The sequence below is a fragment of the Lissotriton helveticus genome, chromosome 5_1, assembly GCF_964261635.1.
Source record: "Lissotriton helveticus chromosome 5_1, aLisHel1.1, whole genome shotgun sequence".
NCBI classification, from domain to species: Eukaryota; Metazoa; Chordata; class Amphibia; order Caudata; family Salamandridae; genus Lissotriton; species Lissotriton helveticus.
This window is the reverse complement of record NC_136065.1, coordinates 56197435-56222796: the sequence shown is the minus strand read 5'-3', so window position 1 is coordinate 56222796 and position 25362 is coordinate 56197435. Positions and strand designations below refer to the sequence as shown.

Genomic DNA, 25362 nt, shown 5'->3' with positions numbered 1-25362 from the left:
TCACACCCATCTTGCTCAATTTGTCTAATTCAGCCTTGAGGGTTTCCCTAAGACGAAGAGGTACTGGACGAGTTTTATGCACAATGGGTTTGGCGCCTTGTCTGACTTTGAACTAATATTGAAAGTCTCTTAATTTCCCCAACTTGTCAGCAAACAGGTCAGGAAATGCATCCGTCAGGTCAGGTCAGGAGGCTGTTGCTGTTGGGAATTTCTACTAAAATTACTTGTTTTTTGTCATTAGGGTCCAGTATGATTCCCAGCTCTTTTTGATGTTGCCATCCCAGTAGGTTCGCTCCACTCTCAACTACATACACCTTACCCACTGTGGTTCTTTCCTTAAAGTCCATGTGTATTTTTACCATGCCAACTAGGGGAATGGGGTCTCTCGTGTATCCTTCTGGCGAAATATCAGTAGGGTTCGACGCTGATTTGCTACCACACAGTGAATTCTCGGAACCTTAAGATTTATCAACGTGAATGGAGAGCAGGAATCTGCATACATCTCTATAGGCTTATTATCTATGAGTACTACACTGAAGTACTGGGTTTTTGGGAACCCAGCGGTGCCAGGGAACACACCCTAAGACTTCAAGTCCTTCCTGTTTCAGACTACAGAAACACAGAGTCTTCCTGGTGAAGTTAAAGATCGAATTTATTGGCTGCAGCCAGTAACAGATATCCTAGAAGTACAACACGGTGTATATTCTCAGGAGACTGCTCAATCTTACAAAGCTAGCCTTCTCTTTTTATACAAAATATTATGCTTCAGGCAAACATTCCTTATTTTACAGTTGACCATTCACATATTTTCACTACAAAGAAAAAGCAGAGTCATGATGACAAGCCCATATTTCAGTTCGTCCAGCCCACAATCAATTATCCGGCAAGGCCCAGTATTTTCATCAGATATCGACGGACCCCCAATAAAAACGGGCACGTCCTCCTCGGAAAGCAAGTCATAAAGAAATAAAACAGGGACAGGTGTGTGTAAGATTAGGCATGGTTTGTGTGCGATGAAAGGTTTATGGTATGTTGTGTCTTGATACTAATCTCATTCGGCCACTGGGAAAGGAACTGACCGAACAGGTTTGGCTTCAGGCAGTGGAGTCAGCTTGCCCAGGTCTCACTGAAGTCAGCAAAGGTGTACGTGTCCTTCAGGCTCGTTTTTGGCCTTTGTCATCGGCCTATGTGAGGGCAATCCACAAAATGGCTGCCGTACACAAAATGGAACCCGAGGGTTCAGGACGGAAACTCTGATTTCAGGGTGATTTCGTCACTCGAATATGACGAAAATGCTTGTGTATGATATACTAGTCATTCTCGGTCTGCTGATACCAAAATCGTCATGATACGACGATGTTTATGACACGGGTCCACAATTTCCAGTACCACAACACATTTCAGGTAGTTGGGCTTGGAGGACTCGTCACTGTCTTTTAATTGGAATACAAATTTTGCCCGTGGTTCATCACTTACACTGACTACTTTAACTGTACTATTTACTCCGTCTCTGCACACTCTGGCGAGGTGCCCTCTTCTGTTGCATTTTTTACATGTGACACTCCGTGCTGTACAAAAAGGACTGTTAGCCAAATGATTGCTGCTGCCACATCTAAAACATTTAAAACCCTGGCCACAGGTCAAATCATCAGCAGGCAGTAGAGGAAAGGTCTTACTTGTTTCACAGCACTGGTGAAATCCCACAGAAGAGGAGTTGAAGAGAATCTGCAGAGACTGGACGATGGTGCGTTGGCAGGATGTCTCCACTGACAGGAAAATATGCTGACGGCGTTGCAGATGGTGGAGCGGGGGCATGGATTCCCTCAGAAGGCCGGCCAGTTCAAGGTTGGTATGCCGGTAAGGACGTCAAACTGACAGGAAATTGGTTGATGGAGCTGGGAGATGGGTGGGAAGCGGAACTTCTCTCATAAGGCCAGTTGAAGGAAAGATGGTGTGCTGGCAAGCACATTACACCATTGACAGTAATGTGCCCCGAAAGCGCTGTCACGCCGGACGGTGGAACAGTGGGATGGTGAGAGAAGTGAGGTGAAGGCAGGTGGCACAGCGGGCGACCAGAACTACAGATTAGTTAGCGAGGGACCATAAGCTGCACTAAGGAGGAGTAGAACATGGCAGCGTTGGCTGAGAGGCAAGCCAGGAAGACATCCGGCTCCAAAGGAATGCGTGCAGTTTCACAGAGGCACTGAGGGGAAACAGTACGGTGATAGCCTCGGGAGTGTTGAACACCAGAAAATTACCTCTGACCGCAGAGGCACCGGAACAGCGGGCAATCGTGTCACTACATACGGCAAAGAGCAGCTTCACTCTAGCATGGAAGCGGCACACTTAGCGGACTCTGTTGCTTTGTCACTGTGAAGGCAGGTGCCAGGCTCCATCATGGGAAGACCCGGAGGTGCACGGCAGGGTTGCAGGGACTGGTTGGCAAGTTCCAGCAGAGACGAACAGTCCAACAGCACCAGAGAGTACACGCTGGATGACTGAGCGCCTGAAGAAGCTGTAATCAGGCACAGCAGAAGGGAATCTCACTCAACAAGTACCTCTGACCTCGAGATCCACGGAAGAATGGGTGCAGGAACTCGGAGAGAGCACACAAAGGGGAGATGATCAGCTATCCCGGCGTATGTCGTCGCCAGTGTAGAAATCCAAAATACAATGCTGCCTCAAGACGGTAAAATACAAGCTGATTTATTCTGATCATCCACTTTCCTCACTGAACGTTGTCAACATTCTAACCTGAACTCTCGTGGAGTGTTCCAAGGAAGCAGAGAAGAGGAGGGGTGGAAGGGCAATGTACCAAGGGTAGAAAAAAGAAAAATATAACCTATAAGATTACAACACTAATACATATAATGTTAAAATTAATTAAAGATATACGTATATATATATAAAATAATATATACACTTACTTCACAGAGTGTAAGAGTGGGGAAAGTGTTGGATAGCGTAGGGGTAGAAATTACTATTCCCACTCCAAAGAGTGCAACAGTAGGGAAAGTGTTGGATAGCGTAGGGGTAAAAATTACTATTCCCACTCCAGAGTGTGCAACAGTAGGGAAAGTGTGTGTTGGATAGCGTAGGGGTAAAAATTACTATTCCCACTCCAAAGAGTGAAACAGTAGGCAAAGTGTTGGATAGCGTAGGGGTAAAAATTTCTATTCCCACTCCAGTGAATGCAACAGTAGGGAAAGTGTTGGATAGCGTAGGGGTTAAAAATATCATACTTATCAATTAAATAATCTTTGTAATTAAATAATGGTTTATTAATAAATGAACAATAAATTAATTGTAAATACTAATAAATTAAAATTAAGAATAACTTTAATAACATTAAATTACTCCCCACCCTATTCTCCAATAAACACACAGCCCATTCCGCATTACATTTCACAAAGTTATTTTAATCATCAATTAATCAATTAATAAAAATATATTAACAATTAATAATTAATTAACAATAAATTATCAATAATTAATGAAAATGAATTGCCAATTAATAATTAACTTGCAATAAAATATTTAAAATAACCAATAAAAAATAATTCATAAAAATTAACAATTCAATAATTATCAATACCTAAAAATAAAAATTCATGATTACTTAATTACAATTAAATGACTTCCAACCTATTCCCTTATAAATCCACAACCCGCAACAATAATAAATGAATACAATATAATTATCAATTAATCAATTAATAAAAAATAATGACCAATTAATATTTAATTAACAATAAATTAATTATCAATACCAATTAAACAAAAATTACTTAATTACAATTAAATTACTTGTCACCCTATTCCCCTATAAAACCACAACCCGCTACAGAACTAAAGCGCAATATTTAATCAAAAATAATTAATCATTTCTAATAATTTTTATTTAATTTACTATAATTAAATTACTTCCCATCCCATTCCCCTATAAACCCACAACCAGCTACGGTACTTTAAAACATAATTTACTTTAAAAAAAATTACTAATTTCTAAAAATGTTGTACATATATTTAAAACAACAGTAAAATACTTACAAAAATATAGAACACATACATATAAAATACATACTAAAATATGTAACACTAATATAAACATCGATATTAGTAACATAAATATTTTCGATATTAACACAAACGATATTTCTTACATTCAGATCGATATTCTGGTCGTCGATATTCTTTTTTTTTATGTTGATATTCTGTCCCTACGATATTTAAAACTCAATATTAATGTTGGTCGATATTAAACACTCAATATTATGTCTGTGCACTATGTTTATAGACTTTGACTGCAATGTGACTCTGTTCTAGTACTGCAAAGTAGTGGGTTGTTTGTAGTGCCCAAATCACTGATGTGCAAAAATCTTAGATTTAAATACTTTCATTCGTCATAGACCATGAACATCACAAATCAATAGTACAATGCATAAATCCAGATGATTGAACAATTGATAAAACAAGTCATTGAGAAGTATTTAGTAGCCCACAAAACCACATACAAATACCATAAATATCAATAAATTATCCGTTAAAATATTACTTCAACAATCCAATGTAGGTTAAAATATTCTTTCTTCTTGGTGGCATTTTAGGTTGACACACAATCTAGACAATCTATACTGCGTACACACCATATAACAGTAAGTTACAGTATTAAAATCATAAGTCAGAACTCCTCTGTGCTGATAGCACAAAGGACAGCAGGACCTGAGAACCACCACATAATGTATCCACCAGTCAGCATTTGCACAATAGGTTTATTTTTCAAGTATTTGCAATGCAATAGATCTCCCACATTGTACTTATAGGTCTTGCTTACGGGAAGCATGGCTGGCAGTAAAAGAGGCGTAGTTACTGCCAGCCTTGCTTCTCATAAGCAACGACTCTGAGTGCAAAGTGCATGTTTATGCACTGCTTGCAGGTTTTCAAAACACAAAAATAAAAGGCATTGTCATTTTCACTGCCAGTAGCTCACACTCTCGCAAATGTGAGACCTGTTGCATTGTAAACTCTTGCTATCTATTGTTGTTTGGGCGTGGAGGTCCCCAACTCTCTCAACTCATCATACATCTTACGATACCAGTTCTTTCCGGTGTCTTCTTTGCTTTCATCAGTCTTAATCCCTTCACATTCGCAAACAAACAAATCTCACAAATGCCAATAATCAGATTAGGACTTAATATAGCACCTAGAAGTCCACTGCCAATACCTCTAAGCCAACCACTTATAGCAGAAAACCCAGACAACTGTCTCTTCAAATTCTTTCAATTCATCATGGTTTTTCAGTCTTTGTTTATTTATCGATCAGGAGTCATTAATGTCGCTCATGAAATCATTTTAAAGCGCCTTTTTCTAATATTTGCTGTTTTGACAATGTAAAGATGAAGGGGCAAAAAACATATGGTGATTTTCCTAATTTTCATACTGTCTGAGACATATAAATACTTATTCTTGCTGATAGAAAAACAGCCCGGTGTAACCCACAACCACTGCTCATCACGTGCAGACAGTTTTTCCTCTTCCGCTGCAGCTGATGCTCAATCTTCCTATATCAAGTGTTTGCTATGGACTCTGCTGCAGCGTACTGATCTGGTTTTTTCTCCGTATCCCAGTCTTCGTTGTATGACTTTACAATGCATGGTTTTACCTTGTATGCCTCTACCACTTCTTTTTTAGAATGCACAAGGCTATGTCGCTACACGCTCCTAAACACATCACCAACACACACACACATGCACACCCACGCACACACACATACACACTCACACACACACACACACACCCACCATGTGTGGTAAGGTTTAGGCATGGTTATGTGTGGTAAAAGCATTCAAAATTGCATGTGTCTTAAATGCATGCGTTGTAAATGATGCGGGGTAAAGGTAATGCGCAGTAAAAACATTGTTGCAAAGGATGCTTCCCCTGGTCTTCACTGATTTTTTAAGCCAAACATGGATTTATTTTAGATGTCTCCTGCATGAAATTTCCTCTGCCTCAGTAGGAGGCAATGAAGAAAATCCCTTCTCCTGATAATTTTTTCAAAATCTCCCACTTTCCTGTCATACAATGTGTACTCTCGCCCGTTTTGCAAGACAGTGAAGAATATGTCTGCATGGTCGGGGATCCAGATAGGCTAAAGAAATACTCGCGACTCCATCTTCAAATGGGCAAAAACATGGCCAGGTTTGTGCTAGACAGTTGGGCATCTCTCAATTACATTTCGGTCGTGGAGTACAACAAAATGAACCCACAACCCCACCTGCACAAAACTGCTGTGTGCGTTTACACATGGATGTCGAAAGAACCTCTCCCTTGTTTAGGACCATTTCAGACTGATCTCACATACAAAGTTAGAACTATTACTGCTCACATTCATGTTATTGAAGGGCCTGAAGCAGACTGCCTCCTTAATTTTCCCACAGTGGAACCATTTCAACTAGTGGAAATACTATATCAAGTGGATGATGAACCTGACATGGTCCACAAGTTCCCAAAACTATTCACCGGACACTGGAATATGGCTCACTTTCAAGTTAGCCTGCACATAAATGAACGTGTGACACCCATAGCACAACATCACAGGAAAATACCGCTCCATCGTTAACAGTCTGTGGAGGAGGAACTGCAAGATCTTCTCTGGGCAGACATCACTGACAGAACTTCGAGACCTACTCCCTGGGTATCGCCAGTGGTCATAGTACACAAAAAAGGATCACATGGCAAAGTACATCTCTGTGTTGATATGAAAGCACCCAATACTGCCATCGAAAGGAAGAGGCACCCTGGACCTCACATCAGTGACATGATCACGTCATTGAATGGGGCACAAATATTTTCCAAACTAGACCTTAATACGGGCTATCACCAGCTTAAACTTCATGAAAAATCAAGATATATCACCACGTTCTCGACTCACCAAGGCCTATTCAGATACAAACGGCTCAGCTTTGGAGTTTCTTCTGCAGCTGAGATCTTTCAAGAAGCGATCAGAAAGGACATTCACCATATTCCCAACATTCTCAACTACAGTGACGACATTCTCGTGTACGGAGCAACGGTACAAGAACATGACCAGGCACTTCACCGAGTATGTCATCCCCTCTTGGAAGCAAACCTAACACTCAATAAACACAAATGTGTATTCCACAAATCAACATTGAAGTTCTTTGGACACATCTTCCCAGGCACCGGAATGAGACTAGATCCTGAGAAAATCACAGCTTTGAACGATACCCCTCGACCTCAAGATGCTGGGGATGTGCGTTCATTTCTAGGAATGGCAAGCTACTGTGCATGTTATAGCAAGGATTATGCCACCCTCAGCTACCCCTTGCAAAAATTGACTAAACAAGGACACACATTTCAATGGACAACTAGATGCAATCAAGCGTTTCACTCAATCAAAGCATCTATTGAGTCGGCCAACAATCGGACTTATTTCAATCCTCGTCTGAAAACTGAAATCACTGTGGATGCCAGTCCTGTGGGGCTTGGAGCTATACTGGCTCTGTATGACAAGGAAGATGATCAACGTCACATCGTAGCCTATGCCAGTCATAGCCTGACTGACACAGAGAGCCTATTCCCAGCTGAGACGGAAAGTTTGGTGGTGGTCTGGGCCTGTGAGCACTTTCACATTTTCATCTATGGGAAACACTTTACGCTCTTCACAGACCATCAGGCCCTGATAACCATATTCGGAAACCCCCGGCCCCAAATGCCACCCAGAATAGAGCGCTGGGGTATCTGTCTTCAAAAATACTTGTACACAATTGTCCACACACCTGGAAAAGCAGCAAACCCAGCTGACTACATGTTGCGACATACTAAGACATCCTCAAAATCAAACCTGTTGTTAGCGGAGGAATACATACACTTTGTCGGGCTCTAGCAAAATCACCTGCAGTCCCTCTTGAGGCCGTTCCTGAAGCCACCACTGGGGATGTCACCTTGCAAAATGTGAAACACAGCATCCAGACAAACAGCTGCAGACTTCTGGAAGAGCCCGGACATAATGAACAGGTTTACAGCCATGAACTGACCTCTTTTTGACACGTAAAGGATGAATTGTCCAATATTTTATTTATTTATTTTATTTTATGCGTTTTTATGTAGCGCAGACTTTACAAGAAGGTGTCAGAGCGCTTCACAATAGGAACAGAAATAATATAGAAGGAGAAAATTACAAGTGAGAATGTTACAAAAGCAAACGTTACGTTACATGAGGCAATAGTGACAATGGTGCATGTATCAAGAGCAAACAAAATACAATAGGTGGCAAACGATACATTACATGAGGAAAAAAAGTGACGTGTGTGCATGTTACAAAAACGTACAAAGTAAAAGTAGAGGTATAAAATTGCAATAAAAGGCAGATACTCAAAACACAAGAACAAACGTTGCATCACATGAGTCAATGGTGGCAACTGTGCATGTACAGAGGCAAACAAAATACAAGAGGTAGCAAACGATACATTGCACGAGAAAAAGTGACGTGTGCATGTTACAAAAAAGTACACAATACAAGTGGAAGTATAATACTGCAATACATGGCAGGCACTCAGACTACAAGAACACACTGGGAAGGCACTTCTATAGTCATGGAGCTGCGTCAAGGAGTTGTCAATTTAGCACATGAAGGGCACAGAGGTGTTGTAGCCACAAATGTAATGTAATGTAATGTGTGTATACTTGTAAAGCGCACTGTTACCTCGTTATGTGGCGTCCTGGCGCTGTATACCGCTGGGGAACCCGTTCTGGCTTTCCCTGTGAGAGGGCCCCGCAAGGTGAAGCCAGGCATCCCCGGCATTGCAAGGGCCGTTGTGGAGATTAAGCAAGCTATTGCCCAGAGTTGCAGAGTGGGACCCATGGTTAGCGTAGGCACCTAAGCGAGAATTATCGAGTCCACGGACATTGACCCAAGACCCTGCCGCGTCGAGAATTGAACCCTGGTCCCGGGCCGACCTCTGCTTCAGGGTCTGCCGCTTCTAACCAGTGAGCCACACTTCTCCACAAAGAGAGCGTTGCGTGAATGGGTCTGGTTCCCCTCCCTTGACCAGATGAATGAATCCACACTGAAAGACTGCCCTCAGTGTCAGTTAGTCGAGAAGAGCCACCTGCACTTCTACAAATGTCAGAACTGCCGGAGGGCGTCTGGCAACATGTTGCAGATGACTTCTTTGGCCCGCTACAGTCAAGTGAATACATTCTTGTCGTGATGGATGAATACTCCTGCTTTCCAATTGCTCACCTCATATTATCAACCAAAGCTGCCACCACTCTACCCGTGTTGGATGAAGTGTTTGCAGCGTGGGGTATACCGAAGGGTAGTAAAAACAGACAATGACCCGCAATTCAATGGACAAGAGTTTGCTGCATTTGCTAACCATCTCAACTTTAGACATCGGAAGATCACTCCCATGTGGCCACAGGCCAATGGGATGGTAGAAAGATTTATGGCCACTCTGAAAAAGACCATACAGCAAGCTGAACTATCAAGGTGAGATGTTCAAACAGCGTTAAATGAGGTGTTACGAGCATATCGAACCACACCACACAATACCATGGACAGAAGTCCAGCAACCTTGATGTTGGGCCGCACAGTGCGCACAAGAGTACCGGCCTGGGAAGATTCAACTGGCTGTACTTGTCAGGACTCAGATCATGAAGAATTAGCAGCGAAAGACGGATTCAAGAAAGACAAGATGAAGAAATATGCGGACGGTCGGCAGAAAGCTAAACCATCATTCATTCAGGAAAGAGACTGGGTACTTGTACGGCAAGAACAAAGAAAATCTGACAGTCGATACCATGCTCGCCCACTGCTAGTGACAAAACAAAAGGGAACTACGATCACAGCTGCCTCAGATGACTGGAGAATAACACAGAATGGGGCGCATTTTCATAGATGCACAGCAACCGCAAGAGAGACATTGGCTGCACCAGAAAGTGCAATGAAGGACACGCACATGATGGGGACTGAGCACCAGTCTCCCACTTCTCTTGGTGAGAGGGAGTAACCCACTCAAGAGTTAGACTGCACGACACAGCGACTCCATCGAAGGCCCCTCTGCCTCATTGAAGAACTGTAACTATGTTCACTTCTTTATCTTTTACTCTGTGGTAAATGTACCAGTTCATTTAAGTTGTGTAAGAAGGGGGGAGATGCAATGTAATACAAAATACATGCAGGGGCGCTAGGACCTGCGGAGGAAGGAAAGGGGGGCGGTAGAAGGGAAGCGGAAAGGGAGGAGCTAGGAAGGGCAGTTAGGGGAATGGAGTCAGAAGGAAGAGATGCATGTTCAATAAAGCTCCAGTATATCTACTTACACTGAGTCTGTGTCATCTGTCCTCGTGAAACAACACAACACAATGTTGGCATGTATGTGGCATGTCACAATTTTCAATGGGCCCAATTCGAAGACTCCCAAGGGACTGTGATGAAGCCAGATGCAGATGTTGTTATGCCAGGGAAGTGGGATTCTTGCTCCTTGGATGGCTGTGTCCCCATGTGGTTGCATACGGACAGACAGTCTTTAAATACATTTCTCCTGTTTGGTCAGACCCTCCGCCCTACTCTCGTGATGGCCTGTTGTGGTATGCGAGGGATGGAAAACTATACTAAACTAGTGCTTGAAATGGAAAAATAAAGTACAGGTACTCTGTACCAGAGTTCCTGCTTGTTTCTGAGAAGTGCAGGTACTCTCCAATTAAAGGTATTGCATTTCTCTTGAAGTGCCGGGACTCTCCGCCTCAAAATGAAAAAGTGCTGATAGTCTGTACTGGACAGTACTGGTCCATTTAAAGCACTGTACTGAACTGTCTGTATTCCTGGCTAAGTGGTTCATGGCAATGTGCTGGTGGCGAGGCCTAGACCTGTCAACCTGAGCTGGACCAAGAATCTAAGACATTGCAGCAACAAAATGGAAGTCTGTGTGACAGTGATTCCACAGGCAGCTAGACCAAGAGATATATGGGCACCACTAAGATCCTTCCAAATAAAGCGAGACAGGGACCCTGTACTCTCTGCTGAAGGACTTGTAGTATAAAAAGTAAACAAATGATATTTTATCAGAGCGCTTTACACGAGCACAACTACATTACAAAAGGTCAGATTATTTTTTATTTAGTTTTAAGCCGGGGGAGATTAAATGATGTGTCCAGGATCACAGGATGTTGAGCAGGCACCGATTCCAACCTGGTTCCCCTGTTCTAAAGCCATCAGCTCTGGCCCTAAAACAACATCCTCTTCCTAAAATACCTAAAGGCAGGAGAGCACAGAGCATACATGGAGCATGGGGAAAAACCTGAATCCACAGAGTCTGACCGCCCCGCCATAGAAGTCCTGTGGGGGTTACTCATTCTGTGTGTGTATGTAAATGTCTAAACCCGGGTGCCTCATTGTACCATATTCTCTCTCTGTGACTGGACTGAACATTAAATTGTAAAATCCCACGTGCTCTGTATTACTGCAATTTCTTTTATGGTAGATTATTTTTTATAAGCAATAGACGTAAAACCATATCAAAAAGAAATGCTGAGGGGCATTAGAGTGGAGTCTGGGGTAGGTGGTTTAACCAAGTCTTTAAGTTTTTCCTGAAGTAGCTTTCATTTGGTAGGTCTCTGATTTCGAATGGAGGGGCATTCCAATACCTTGGTACTAGATGGGCAAATGACCACATAAAGCAAGTTGTCATAGTCCAGGCGTGAAAGTATGAGGGACTAAATAACCATTTTTTTCAGGTGCACAGGGATCACTTCAATACCTTCCTTATCATATTGAGAAACGAGAAGCAAATTCCTGATAATTTCCTAGATAGACAGTCCATTGTGAGTGTATCCTCTAGCCAGATTCCCAGGTTTTTTAAGGCTGGTTTAGGGATAGGTGGGTCTCCCGTGCAGTAGGGCCACTGTGTCAGGGGTGCGTGAATGGCAAGGTTTCCCAATATCATAAGCTCTGTCTTTTCATCATTTCAATCAATCAATCAATCAAAGCATTTGTATAGCGCACTACTCACCCGGAGGGTCTCAAGGCGCTAGGGGAGGGGGGGTCCGCTACTGCTCGACAGCCAGGTCTTGAGCTGCTTCCTGAAGGCGAGGTGGTCCTGGGTCAGGCGGAGGTGGGTCGGGAGGGAGTTCCAAGTCTTGGCGGCGAGGTAGGAGAAGGACCTCCCCCCTGTGGTGGCTCTTCGGATGCGGGGGATGGCGGCGAGGGAGTGGCCGGTCGATCGAAGCTGGCGTTTGGGAGCGTAGAAGTTGAGGCGGCTGTTGAGGTATCCTGGGCCTTGGTTGTGCAGGGCTTTGTGTGCGTGGGTGAGGAGACGGAAGGTGATTCTCTTGTTGACCGGGAGCCAGTGCAGGTCTCTCAGGTGTCCGGAGATGTGGTTGCGACGGGGGATGTCTAGGATGAGTCATGCTGAGGCGTTCTGGATACGCTGGGGTCTCTTCTGGAGTTTGGCGGTGGTTCCGGCGTAGAGGGCGTTGCCGTAGTCCAGTCGGCTGGTGATGAGGGCCTGGGTGACCGTCTTCCTGGTCTCGGTGGGGATCCACCGGAAGATCTTGCGTAGCATGCGTAGGATGTTGAAGCACGACGAGGAGACGGCGTTGACTTGTCTGGTCATGGAGAGGGAGGAGTCCAGGATGAAGCCCAGGTTGCGTGCGTGGTCTGTTGGTTTGGGTGCGCTGCCTAGGGCGGGGGCCACCAGGAGTCGTCCCAGGCGGAGGGTGAGGATCCCAGGATGAGGACTTCCGTCTTGTCCGAGTACAGTTTCAGGTGGCTGTTCTTCATCCATTTGGCTACCTCTTTCATCCCTTCGTGTAGGTTGGCTCCGGCGGTGGCGGGGTCGTTGGTGAGGGAGAGGATCAGCTGAGTGTCATCGGCGTAGGAGATGATGTTGAGGTTGTGCTGGCGTGCGATGGCTGCGAGGGGACTCATGTAGACGTTGAAGAGGGTTGGGCTGAGCGAGGAGCCTTGAGGAACGCCGCAGATGACTTCGGTGGCTTCTGATCTGAAAGGAGGGAGTCAGACTCCTTCCGGCGAGGAACGAGATGATCCACTCCAGTGCCTTCTCCTGGATTCCATATCTAACAACAAGGGGTGGTGATGGACAGAGTTTCTGAATTAAGCAGAATACTCTCACCCAGTCAAGAGATCAGGGCTAGATCCAACACCGTTTTTTAGCTCACTGCACCATCCCAGTTCAGAACCTGGCTATATGCAAATTAGTCTGTTCCTGTCCCAGTGCATGATGGGAACAGGGCAAACCAAACTACCAAGCCAATTCTTACACTGGGTAGGAAACAAGCTTCCGGGGACCGGTTTCTGGCATTTCAGCCGTCGTCGGCCCGGCTTGCTTGAATCCTGATGGTGCAATGAGCAAGGGACTCACATCTGAGTATACCCTTCCACGCTTAGGGTGGACAAAATATTTAACAACAAGGGGTGGTGATGGACAGAGTTTCTGAATTAAGGAGAATACTCTCACCCAGTCAAGAGATCAGGGCTAGATCCAACACCGTTTTTTAGCTCACTGCACCATCCCAGTTCAGAACCTGGCTATATGCAAATTAGTCTGTTCCTGTCCCAGTGCATGATGGGAACAGGGCAAACCAAACTACCAAGCCAATTCTTACACTGGGAAGGAAACAAGCTTCCGGGGACCGGTTTCTGGCATTTCAGTCGTCGTCGGCCCGGCTTGCTTGAATCCTGATGGTGCAATGAGCAAGGGACTCACATCTGAGTATACCCTTCCACGCTTAGGGAGGACAAAATATTTAACAACAAGGGGTGGTGATGGACAGAGTTTCTGAATTAAGCAGAATACTCTCACCCAGTCAAGAGATCAGGGCTAGATCCAACACCGTTTTTTAGCTCACTGCACCATCCCAGTTCAGAACCTGGCTATATGCAAATTAGTCTGTTCCTGTCCCAGTGCATGATGGGAACAGGGCAAACCAAACTACCAAGCCAATTCTTACACTGGGAAGGAAACAAGCTTCCGGGGACCGCTGGCCTTGGCAGAATGTGGCATCATCTAACCAGTCGGTCAGGCGGGGGTAGTGCCTCCTGCCCCAGCACATGGCTATCTGTTTCTGGCGGGAGGCTGGTACATGTTGCACATAGCCTAAGCGGTACAAAAGGGGGTGGTGCAAGCCGGGCCGAAGACGGCTGTAATGCCAGAAACCGGTCCCCGGAAGCTTGTTTCCTCTCCAGTAAAGAATTGGCTTGGTAGTTTGGTCTGCCCTGTTCCCATGATGCATTGGGCCAGGAACAGACTAATTTGCATGTAGCCAGGTTCTGAACTGGGTTGGTTCAGTGAGCTAAAAAACGGTGATGGATCAAGCCCTGATCTCTTGACTGGGTAGGAGTGTTCTGCTTAATTCAGATGCTCTGTCCATCACCACCTCCTTTATGAATCGTTTTGGCCACTATAGGAGTGGAAGGGTATGCTCAGACATGAGTCCCTAGCTCACTGCACCATCAGGATTTAAGCAAGCCGGGCCGAAGACGGCTGTAATGCCAGAAACCGGTCCCCGGAAGCTTGTTTCCTCTCCAGTAAAGAATTGGCTTGGTAGTTTGGTCTGCCCTGTTCCCATGATGCATTGGGCCAGGAACCGACTAATTTGCATGTAGCCAGGTTCTGAACTGGGTTGGTTCAGTGAGCTAAAAAACGGTGATGGATCAAGCCCTGATCTCTTGACTGGGTAGGAGTGTTCTGCTTAATTCAGATGCTCTGTCCATCACCACCCCCTTTATGAATCGTTTTGGCCACTATAGGAGTGGAAGGGTATGCTCAGACATGAGTCCCTAGCTCACTGCACCATCAGGATTCAAACAAGCCGGGCCGAAGACGGCTGTAATGCCAGAAACCGGTCCCCGGAAGCTTGTTTCCTCTCCAGTAAAGAATTGGCTTGGTAGTTTGGTCTGCCCTGTTCCCATGATGCATTGGGCCAGGAACAGACTAATTTGCATGTAGCCAGGTTCTGAACTGGGTTGGTTCAGTGAGCTAAAAAACGGTGATGGATCAAGCCCTGATCTCTTGACTGGGTAGGAGTGTTCTGCTTAATTCAGATGCTCTGTCCATCACCACCCCCTTTATGAATCGTTCTCCTGGATTCCGACGTTGCTGAGGCGCTGTGCTAGGGTACGGTGGCAGACAGTGTCGAAGGCCGCGGAGAGGTCTAGGAGGATGAGGGCCGCTGTTTCTCCGTTGTCGAGCAGGGCTCGGATGTCATCGGTTGCTGCGATCAGGGTGGTCTCGGTGCTGTGGTTGGCCCGGAAGCCGGACTGGGAGAGGTCGAGGGATCCGTTCGTCTCGAGGAAGGCGGCCAGTTGCTTGTTGACGGTCTTCTCGATGACTTTGGCGGGCAACGGGAGCAATGAGATGGGTCGGTAGTTCTTGAGGTCGGTGGGGTCGGCTGATGGCTTCTTTAGTAGGGCGCTGAGTTTGGCGTGCTTCCAGCTCTCCGGGAAGGTAGCGGTGTTGAAGGAGGTGTTGATGATGTCCCGCAGGTGGGGAGCGATGACAGCATCGGCCTTGTTGAAGACGTGGTGAGGGCAAGGGTCGGTCGGAGATCCAGAGTGGATAGAGTTCATCGTGCTGATGGTGTCTTCGGTGTTGATCGGGGTCCAGGCGCGGAGGGTGGTGGTGGGGGGCGGAGGTTTGGTCGTGGCGTGCGTCGGTTGAGTGCTGAAGCTGTTGTGTATGTCTGCGATCTTGTTGTGGAAGTAGGAGGCGAGGGAGTTGCAGAGGTCTTGCGAAGGGGTGATGTCGTTGTTTCCGGCGTTGGGTTTGGAGAGCTCTTTAACGATGTTGAAGAGTTCCTTGCTGTTGTGTGCGTTGTTGTCCAGTCGTTCCTTGAATGCCGTTTTCTTGGTGGTGTGGATCAGTTGGTGGTGATTTCGGGTGGCGAGCTTGAGTGCAGTCATGTTGTCCGGTGTTGGGTCTCTGCGCCAGGCTTTCTCACGGGCTCTGCAGTCCTTCTTGGAGCTCTTGAGTTCGTCGGTGAACCATGGGGCTTTCTTGCTGCCGGGTCTGCTAGGCGGGGTCCTCAGAGGGGCGAGGTCGTCTGCGCAGTCGCTGATCCACTTCGTGAGGTTGGTGGCCGCTTGGCTGGGGTTCGTTGCGCTGGTGGGTGGGTTCTTGCTCAGGGAAGTTGCGAGCTGGTCGGCTGTGATCTTGTTCCAGCTTCTGCGTGCAATCTGCTGCTGTTGGTGGTGGATCGTGGTCCTTTTGAAGGTGAAGTGGACGCAGCTGTGGTCCGTCCAGTGGAGTCCGGTGGCGTGGCTGAAGGCGATGTCCTTGCTGGATGAGAAGACGGGGTCGAGTGTGTGTCCGGCGTAGTGGGTGGGGGCGGTCACCAGTTGCTTGAGTCCGAGGTTAGCGAGGTTGTCCAGCAGGGTGGTGGTGTTGCGGTCGTTGTTGTTCTCCAGGTGGAAGTTGAGGTCCCCGAGGAGGATGTAGTCAGCGGAGGGGAGGGCATGCGGGCTGACGAAGTCGGCGATGTCCTCGCTGAATTGTGTGCGTGGTCCCGGGGGTCTGTAGACGAGGGTGCCTCTGAGGGTGGTCTTGGGGTTGATGTGGATCTGGAAGTGCAGGTGCTCGGCGAGTGCGAGGGTGTCGTCGGTGTTGGTCATGATGCGGATGGAGTTCCTGTGGATGATGGTGATGCCTCCTCCTGTCTGGTTGACGCGGTCCCTCCGGATGATCTTGAAGCCGTCCGGGATGGCGATCGCGATGTCGGGCGCTGAGGAGGCGTTCATCCAGGTTTCTGTGAGGAAGGCGACGTCAGGAGCTGTTGTGTCGAGCAGGTTCCAGAGCTCGACGGCGTGTCTGTGGACGGAGCGGGTGTTGAGCAGGATGCACTTCAGGTGGCTGCTGCTGTTGCTCGTCGAGGTCTTGGGCGCTGCTGGAGTGGTGCAGGTCCGGATGCAGGTGAACTTGCAGGAGTTGCAGCAGAACGGTCCGTGGGTGCGTCTCGGGGTGGCTCGGTAGCAGCCCGTTTAGCTTCAAACAATAGTTTGACATCCATTTTAGCACTCTCTCAAGACAGTTAATAAGCTGATGGTTACTTGGGTTCAGCCATTTGTCAGAGACACTACCAGCTGGGTGTCATCAGCATATGACACCACTGACATGCCAAATTCCGGTACTATATTGGCAAGCTTTTGTACATAGATATTAAACAGAGTAGGGATATTCCCCTTGACCCTGATTGTGCCCCAGTCACAATGAACATGTGACGGTGTACCAAGGTATTTGACTGGACTTATTAAAAGAAAGTGAATTCCAGTTTAAACCAGGTCGGAAAATGTTCACACAGTGGGTTATACTTATAATCAGATATTTTTGGTTTTAACCCAAAACTAAAACATGTAAGCATTACACGTGGTAGTAGAGAGCTCTGTTATTACTTGATTTTTGGTTGTGGCTAAAACCTGAATAACTAACCAGGCCTCAGACACGAGGGTCAACTGTGTGTGAGGATGATAAGAGGGGTGAATGGAAAAGGCTCAACAGTGATTTCAACTTAATACAACTAAGTGAAGTTTTAGGAGTTTGCTTCTGACATTCTTTCTTGTTTTTTCTTTCCTAGGAGAACTTTCAGAAGAACTTGGTGAGTTTTTCATGAATTATTGTCATGCTTTCTTCTTCAAAACATCCAAGGGAGGCTGAGATTTTGATAAGACAAGAAGCCTCTTAAGGTGGACAGGTCATGTCAACATGAATCTAGTAAACCCCATTACTGTATAGATCAGGCATGGTTGGGTGTTAACAAATATATTTAAATGTATGTATCTGTGTGTAAGCAGAGACCCTTTCCCAGACCCTTGTGGTTGTACAAATATTAGTACAATACTATCACATTAGAGGTGAGTGCAACATGTATTGCATTTGGAGTTAGCTGTTATCACTGGCTTCTAGTTGGTATTAAGAACACATGTGAGCATTGTTCCCCATTTGTGGTGCCAGTTTAAAAGGCTGTATCCTGAACACATGAGCTGTCTCAGAGCAGGGCCCTGTGCCTGTTTTAAGACACTGCCCTGTCAGAGGCAGACACCCAAGAATGCCAGACACCTCTGGTTGGAAACAGGGAGCAGGGGTTTTCTCTGCTTGTTTCTAAGCTGCCTTAGGTGCAGCTCATACTGTGCCAATGCACAAGTTCATGATCCAGAAACAGGTGCTTAAATTGTAACAAACAAAAATAAAAAGGGCAGGAGCCCAAAGCTCTCCTTAGAAACTTGCCACCAGCACTGGTGAGTGCCGGGGTCACTAAACACCAAGGCTGCATAATTGTGCCCACAGCTTCTACTTCTTTATTACATCATCTGACACTTCCTGTCTCTTTATCTCCCTGGTGAAAGTTCTTTTTCATTTCTGTTATCTCTCTTTATCACTGTTTCCCTGTCTATATCTCTTTTCACCTGTTCTGCCCTCTCAGTCTTGCACAGCATGACATTCTGAATTTGAGAATGAGTGCCACTGCCCACTTCTAAAACCCCACATACCAATCACCCACTGTGCAAAATTCTGATCACAACCAATATAATTTGCACCTGGGTGTTTTGCCCCTTTTCTTGCTCCTTCCAATTGCTTCTCCACCAATATACTATATTGTGTAAATATTACTTTACACCAGTGACTTTATAGGTATGCCTGTACTTGTTTCTGGAAACAGAATATATGTCTTCTGTTCAGAGCAGCTTAAGCGCCTTCTGGAAGAGAAAACATCAACAGCAAATGTTGGACTTGGCCCTTTTTGCAGGGTCATCCCTGAACTTTTTGCATCCCTCCTATATTTTATCTGACCTGTTGTTGGCTATTTTATGACTCTGGGCACTTTACCACTGCTGATCAGTGCTAAAGTGCATATGCTCTCCCTACTGTAAATGTATGTATTAACTGGTGATTCCATGATTGACTATTTGGTTTACTTGTTAGATCCTAGTACAGTGCACCAGAAGTGCCCAAGGCTTGTAAATCCAAATGCTGCTAGTGGGCTTGCAGCACTGGTTGTGCCACCCACAGAAGCTGCCCTGTAAAACGTGTCTAAGGTCTGCCATTGCAGAGCCTGCATGCAGTCAAGTACTGTCATGCTGACTGGGAAAGTGCACCCACTTGCCAGTCCCTAAACCTTCCCTTTTCTTCGTATTAGTCACCCCTACGGTAGGCCCAAGGGCAGGGTGCATTGTAAGTATAAGGTAGGACAAGCCCTGATGTGTGTGGCATGTCCTAAAAGTGAATTACAGCCATTTTCGTTTTTCACTATTGCAAGGCTACCTGTTCTCCATAGGCCAGAATGAGCTGTTAGAATTATTACATTTTATAATCCTAACCGACTCAGAGAACATGGTAGAAATTCGAGCTTAGTATGCCTAGACTCAGAATAATAAAATACATCTTTTAGTGAAGTTTATTTTAATATTCTGTGTTTGCAAATACCACTTTTAGAAAGTGGGTATTTGCTTGTCTAACCATTCAAACCTGCCTCTGCTAGGTTGTGTATTGCTTTGTCTGGTTTTGCGAGTGACAGGGCTGGGGGATTCCAGGAGACAGGCTGTGGCAGCCCGGTGGTGAATAGAGAGATCAGCATCTAGATGGGAGGGATGAGTTGCACCTGGGACCGGAATAGGACGGTGCCTGCCCCCCACAGTGCTGGCTCCACCCCGTGTGGTGAGTCTGATGTCTCTGCCCTGCACACTGAAAGAAGAGAAGGAAGACTGTCAACAAAGTGCTCCAGGACTGTACTTACCTTCCACAATGCTGGCTCCACCTCCTGTGGGGCGTCTGATGTTTCAGCCCTGCACTGTGAAAGGAAAGGAGAAGTCTGGTAAACAGAGTGCTTCAGAAGTGGTTTGGACTGGGCACAGGCCCCTCTACCCTCAGAAAACAAAGGATTTGGGGGTATAAATATTGGGACCCTATTCCCATGAAATTAGATCACTTCTGGACTTACAAGACAAAACCTCTGCTGAGGAGAGGAACCTGAAGAAACTGAGGAGAGACTATTCCCAAGCTGAAGTGCTGCTTGGGGGATTCGCCTGCAGTGGTTGCCTGACTGCCAAAGAGAGGAGAAAGAACGTTGTGGACTTTACTTTCCACTTGTGCAAAAGATTTCAAAGGGCTTGGAAGAGAGCTTGCCCCCTGACCGAAGTCCCAGGACCAGTGGACTTCACCAGCCTTTGTGAATTGCTACAGAGGCAGGGAGCTGTGACCGACTCTCACGACCGGCCCGATGTCCTGTAGGCACTGCATCGAACAATGCAGGCTCTGAGCTTACTGACTCCGTCCCGACGCCGTCACCGAGCTGTTGCCTGCATCACGACTGAAGGACACCGCGACATGCAAAGCTTCGCTACACCGACTCGTACTGGTCTGAGCCACGCAGTCACTGCTGCTGACTTCGAGCCCTGTGATCGCACCGGAGTTGGGCAGCGCCTCGCACGCTTGGCAACGCACCGCCCGACTCGCACCGCTATCCGGACTGATCGATGCCAGCTCCCTAACTCCGGGACGGTCGCCGCACCGCAAGCTGCAAGCACGGCATCGAAGCACCATCTCTCCCTGCAACGCAAGCCTTGGATCCACCAACTCAGTCAACGAGCCGCTGCCTGCACCGCATCGAGGGACAACGCGTCCTGCAACACTTCCTTTCTGCACCGCGACGAACACCGGACCCAGCTTGCACATCCGTGCCAGCCGCCTCAAGTAAAAGGTACTGTATCTGAGTCTGTTGACATTTGAGTGGGCCTGGACCGCCGCAGTACGCTGGATTTGTTAGACTCTGTGTTTTTTCAGCAACGCTGTATCCGGCCAAGGCTACAGACTCGAACAGAACTTTGAATTAAGTCTTTTAACCAGAACTCTTGAATTCTAAATAGTACTGTGGATTCTTTTTGTTGTTTTTTGGTCTTGTGGTAACTCTATATAACATACACTTGGTTTTTTATATAAAACCTGTGTGGTGTCCATTTGTAGTGTTGTCACTGGGTTACTGTATGTGGTCACAAATGCTTAACTTCCAACCCATCTGAGATAGAGCCTTGCTGCTCACACCACGCAACCTAGAGGGTGAGCAGGGGTTATTTTAGGAGTGTAATCCACTTGTCCTGACTAGAGGCGAGGGTCCCTATTTGTCAAAAGTACCTACCTGTGCCAACTAGAGACCCCCAATTCTAACAGCAAACAACTGTAACAATTTACACTGGAATAAATCAACAATTTACTGAACACATGTTTTTAGACTCCTGAAGCTCTGACTGCAGTGCTTTAATGAAAAATGTTTGATTCGAACTCTGCTCCTATAACCCTAAAATAATATTAATACCAGTCTTACAAATTGTTCGGACAGAAATGCCCTCTGCATGGTAAAGACATGTGCCCCTGCTCTGAGCGTCCCACTGGATTGTCTGGATCTGTAATGAGGAATATTTGTCAAAAGCGCACATGCACCATGAGTGAGCACCACGACAAAGGCTTGTCTCATGGATTGTGGTCTTGTTGGACCGGGAGGGGTGCACGAAGAGATACCCTGGAGTAGTGGAAAGCTGGCACCTTCACCAGGAGCAATGATAGTAGAGAATAGAACCATTTTCCCGGTGTCGCTGGAGTTAGGCCTACAGGGTCACTCACCTTTTTAAACATTCCACTGTTGTGTGCTTGACTCACCCCTGGCTTACCTCAGGGTGATGGATAAGTCAGTGTAGCGTTGAGAATCAGTGACCCTGTATGCCAGAAGGGGCAGCCGTGCACTGAGAACTGTGCTGCACCAATCGGGCCATCGCCCATGTGTAGAGTTGCAAGAACGGCAACCTCATATGCCATGAGGGGGCACTACACACTGAGAACTATGCCGCACCAATTGGGTTATCGCCTGTGTGCAGAGCTGAGAGATTGATGACACTGTATGCCAGGAGGGGCTGGCGTTTGCCGAGGAGCTGTGTCGCATCAAACGGAGCGTTGCCCGCGTGCGAGACGCTGCTGAACCCTTGTATGCCAGGAGGGGACATGGAGGATGCAACCTGAGGCCAACATGACTGGACAGTGAGGTTCGTTGGAGCAACCCCGTATGCCAGAGGGGCTGCTCGAAACTCTGAGGCTAGCAGTCTGGATAGTCACCTATGATCTGAATCTGCCAATACAACCAAGACGGGATCCGCTCGAATGCAGGGGTTTCGCATCCATGAAGGCCATAGGACAGAGAAGAGGCTGTCAGAGCCCCACAGTAGAAGGAGACTTCCCCCTCATCCCAATGGAAGTAGAAAAAGGACTTACTATGTGATAGCTGTAACCTGAGCAATTCTGATCATCAGGACGCTGGTAAGCATAGCTCAGGAGAGAGAGCGGCGCCTTCCAGGAGCTGCCTGTGTGACCGTGTGCAGCCCAATCAGGACCGGGACTGTGCTCTACCGCTGTCAAGTTTCATACTGCCGGAGCGGGTAAGTTGAGAACTGGGCCACTGGGCCCCTGGGGACATGCCACCTTTGGTTTCAGCAATCCTAATTGACTCTAAGTGACTACACCTTATGAACTGCGTCCAAAAGGAGAATAACTCTTGAGCATGGCCTGATAGTTTACATTCCCTGGGTGTAGCCACATGAAAAGGGGGAATAACAACGCACCTGTTACATGAGATTTGGGGTCAAGGAGTGGCCTGACAACTGCTATGGTGCCTACCTCCAGGGAGAACTGTGTTATTGCTTTTTGAATGTCAGTTACCTTTGTCAGTGAAGAATTATAATTAAAAAACTTCTCTTATACAAAATATGTATTTGACTGGACATTGATTTATTGTGTGGGCTGCCTGCACGTTGAGTTATGAGTCGTGATCACTGACCTGTATCTACACCTCCCTCCGAGGGAGCCCTGACTGCTCATATTACGCTACCCAGTTGAGAGTCAGGTGCAGAAGGGGATGCTTGACCAAGTAGAGCAGGATCCATAATAGGGTTGACCTCTGAACATGAGGAGTAAAAGGCCTCAACCACCTCAGTTGGGCCCATTAACCCCTGCTTGCCCTCTGAACGGGGTGGACAAACATCGACTAACCTGATTATAAGGTGTGCAAAGCTCTCAGACTACACGCACCTCTTGCCTTTCAGCTTGGGGAGTATGAATTAGGTGATAAAGCCGTGCTGTTCATACATTTTAGGCAATGATGGATGCAGGAAACAATGATAAAAGATAAGATAAAATAGGTTTATGAAGCGCTCGATTGTCATGGCGTCTTGGCGCTGAGGAGTGTAAAAAGAGACTGCTCTATTAGTCGTACTACTTATTTGTGAGGAAATAGCCAAGTTTTAAGTAATTTGCTAAAAACCAGTCTGTTTGGCTGCAACCTTATGGCGACTGGCATTTTGTTCCACAAAGAAGCTGCACAGCGGGATAGACTCCTACCTCCCCATCGCGCTCTGTGGATTTTAGAAATTTGTACCAGACCTGCATTGGTGGATCTTAGATTTCTCGGGGGACGTACCAGGCAAACAGTTTTTGTATGTCCCCAGCTCCACCTCCGTAGAGTGCCTTATGGGTCAAACAGAGGGCCTTAAATTCCACTCGCTGCAGAATGGGAAGCCAATGCAGTGCCCTTATACTAGCGGAGGTGGGATGACCTTTTGGGATATTTATTAACAGTCGAACCGCTGCATTTTGTGTAGTTTAATCAGTTGGGCCTTGACAATTCCCAAATAGAGTGCATTTCAGTAATCTATTTTGGAAAAAACTAGAGCTATCAGCACTAGTTCTTCAGGAATAAACGGGAAAATCAAACGCAGCGTCTTTAACCCCTTCCATGCTCATGACGAGCTCAGCTCGTCATGGCCACACCCGTTTTCATTGCTGTCCAGCACAGCAGAGGGATTTCTCAAGCAGCGATGTGGTTAATAAGAGAATGAGGACGTTAGGCGATTTATCTGGCTAGCAAATTTTAGTTGGTTATCAAACATTACTCCTAATTTTCTAGCCTTAAGGGTCGGATATGGACATTCCGACGCCTCAAGGGCCACCACGATTGATTCCACAGGGTAGGGCCCCTGCCAAACTCCATTACTTCCTTTTTCTCAGTGTTGATTCTCAAGACATTTTTGCTCATCCAGCGCATGATTTCAGACAGACAGATATGGAAGCTGATGGCAGTCACCTCATGCTGTTTAGAAATTGATACAATGAGCTGAGAGTCCTCAGCATATGAGACCAAAGTGAAGCCAAAATCTCTGACGATACTAGCCAGCGGAGTGACATAGATGTTGAATAGCGTTGGCGATAGTGCCGATCCCTGCAGCACACCGTACGGGAGGTGGAAAGTCTCAGATTGTAAATTATCCCAATGAATAGTCTGCTCCCTATCTGCTAGAAAGGAGGTGAGAAGGGCCTGGGCCGCCCCCCCAATCCCCACAGCCCTCAGCAGCTGACTAACACTGTGTGATTCACGGTGTTGAATGCTGCTGATAGGTCTAGAAGGATAAGGACGGCCCTACCCCCCCATCCACCTGTCTGCGAATCTCCTCAGTTGATCAACATAAGAGGATCAATGCACACTTGTGACTCTGTTTTTCAGAAGTGTTGATTGTGTCCAGTAAAGGCACAGGAAGGCTGGATCTATGACAGATTTTCAGAAAAGCCAAAAATATTCAGGCGAGCTATAAATTTACACAGTGAAACTAAATGGAGTGTAAGTTACATTGTCAGTGGTGATGCTAAAAACCTGGTTTGAAGGCAGCGCCACTGGACCTACCTTTGTTGCCTCTTTAAACTACATGGCACAGGAATTCAATAAAAATCTCAAACCTACAGGAAGCAGGTTTTGGTTGGTGGTGAAAGTTCACAACTCTCACTTTGCACATCGATTTGACGGGCAGTGCATGTTCCAGTTGACTCAGTTCACATGACCAACATCACAATTTAAGATATTAATCCTTCAAGTCAGAAAGATCAGCTGTCATATCAAACTACCAACATCACCACTCAAGCCACCACTAATGCGATTAATGCCCCTACTAAAGCTACAGCCAATGCCGACACCACCACCATTGCCACGCGACCAGCAACACTTACCACTACCACAACCAAGCATTGGCAACACTAAGAAAGCAGGCTCGAATGTCCTAATATATTGAAACCTCGTTTTCTTCATACCTCGTTTTGCATTTGTTGACAGGTTAATCACATAACTGTTGGGTTTTCCAATGCTTGTTCACTGTTACTTAACTGTCAGAAAACAGGGCATGTGATCTGATCTTATTCATTTTGCCTGACTGTAGGTGTGAACATACTTTTACCCATTTGCCAATTGGTTGGTTCTTCAGTGATGCATCATATTGGATATAATTAATTTCTATCTCATTTCTAC

General features: G+C 46.4%; 1 protein-coding gene across 1 annotated transcript in view; it reads left to right on the top strand.

The window, feature by feature from the left end:
• LOC144752380 (butyrophilin subfamily 1 member A1-like) overlaps nt 1-25362 on the top strand; it is a 373692-nt gene that overhangs the window by 185520 nt on the left and 162810 nt on the right. Inside the window, exon 5 of the mRNA XM_078640315.1 lies at nt 17611-17631. Within this exon, the coding sequence (XP_078496441.1) occupies nt 17611-17631 (21 nt within the window). The remainder of the gene's footprint in view (nt 1-17610; nt 17632-25362) is intronic.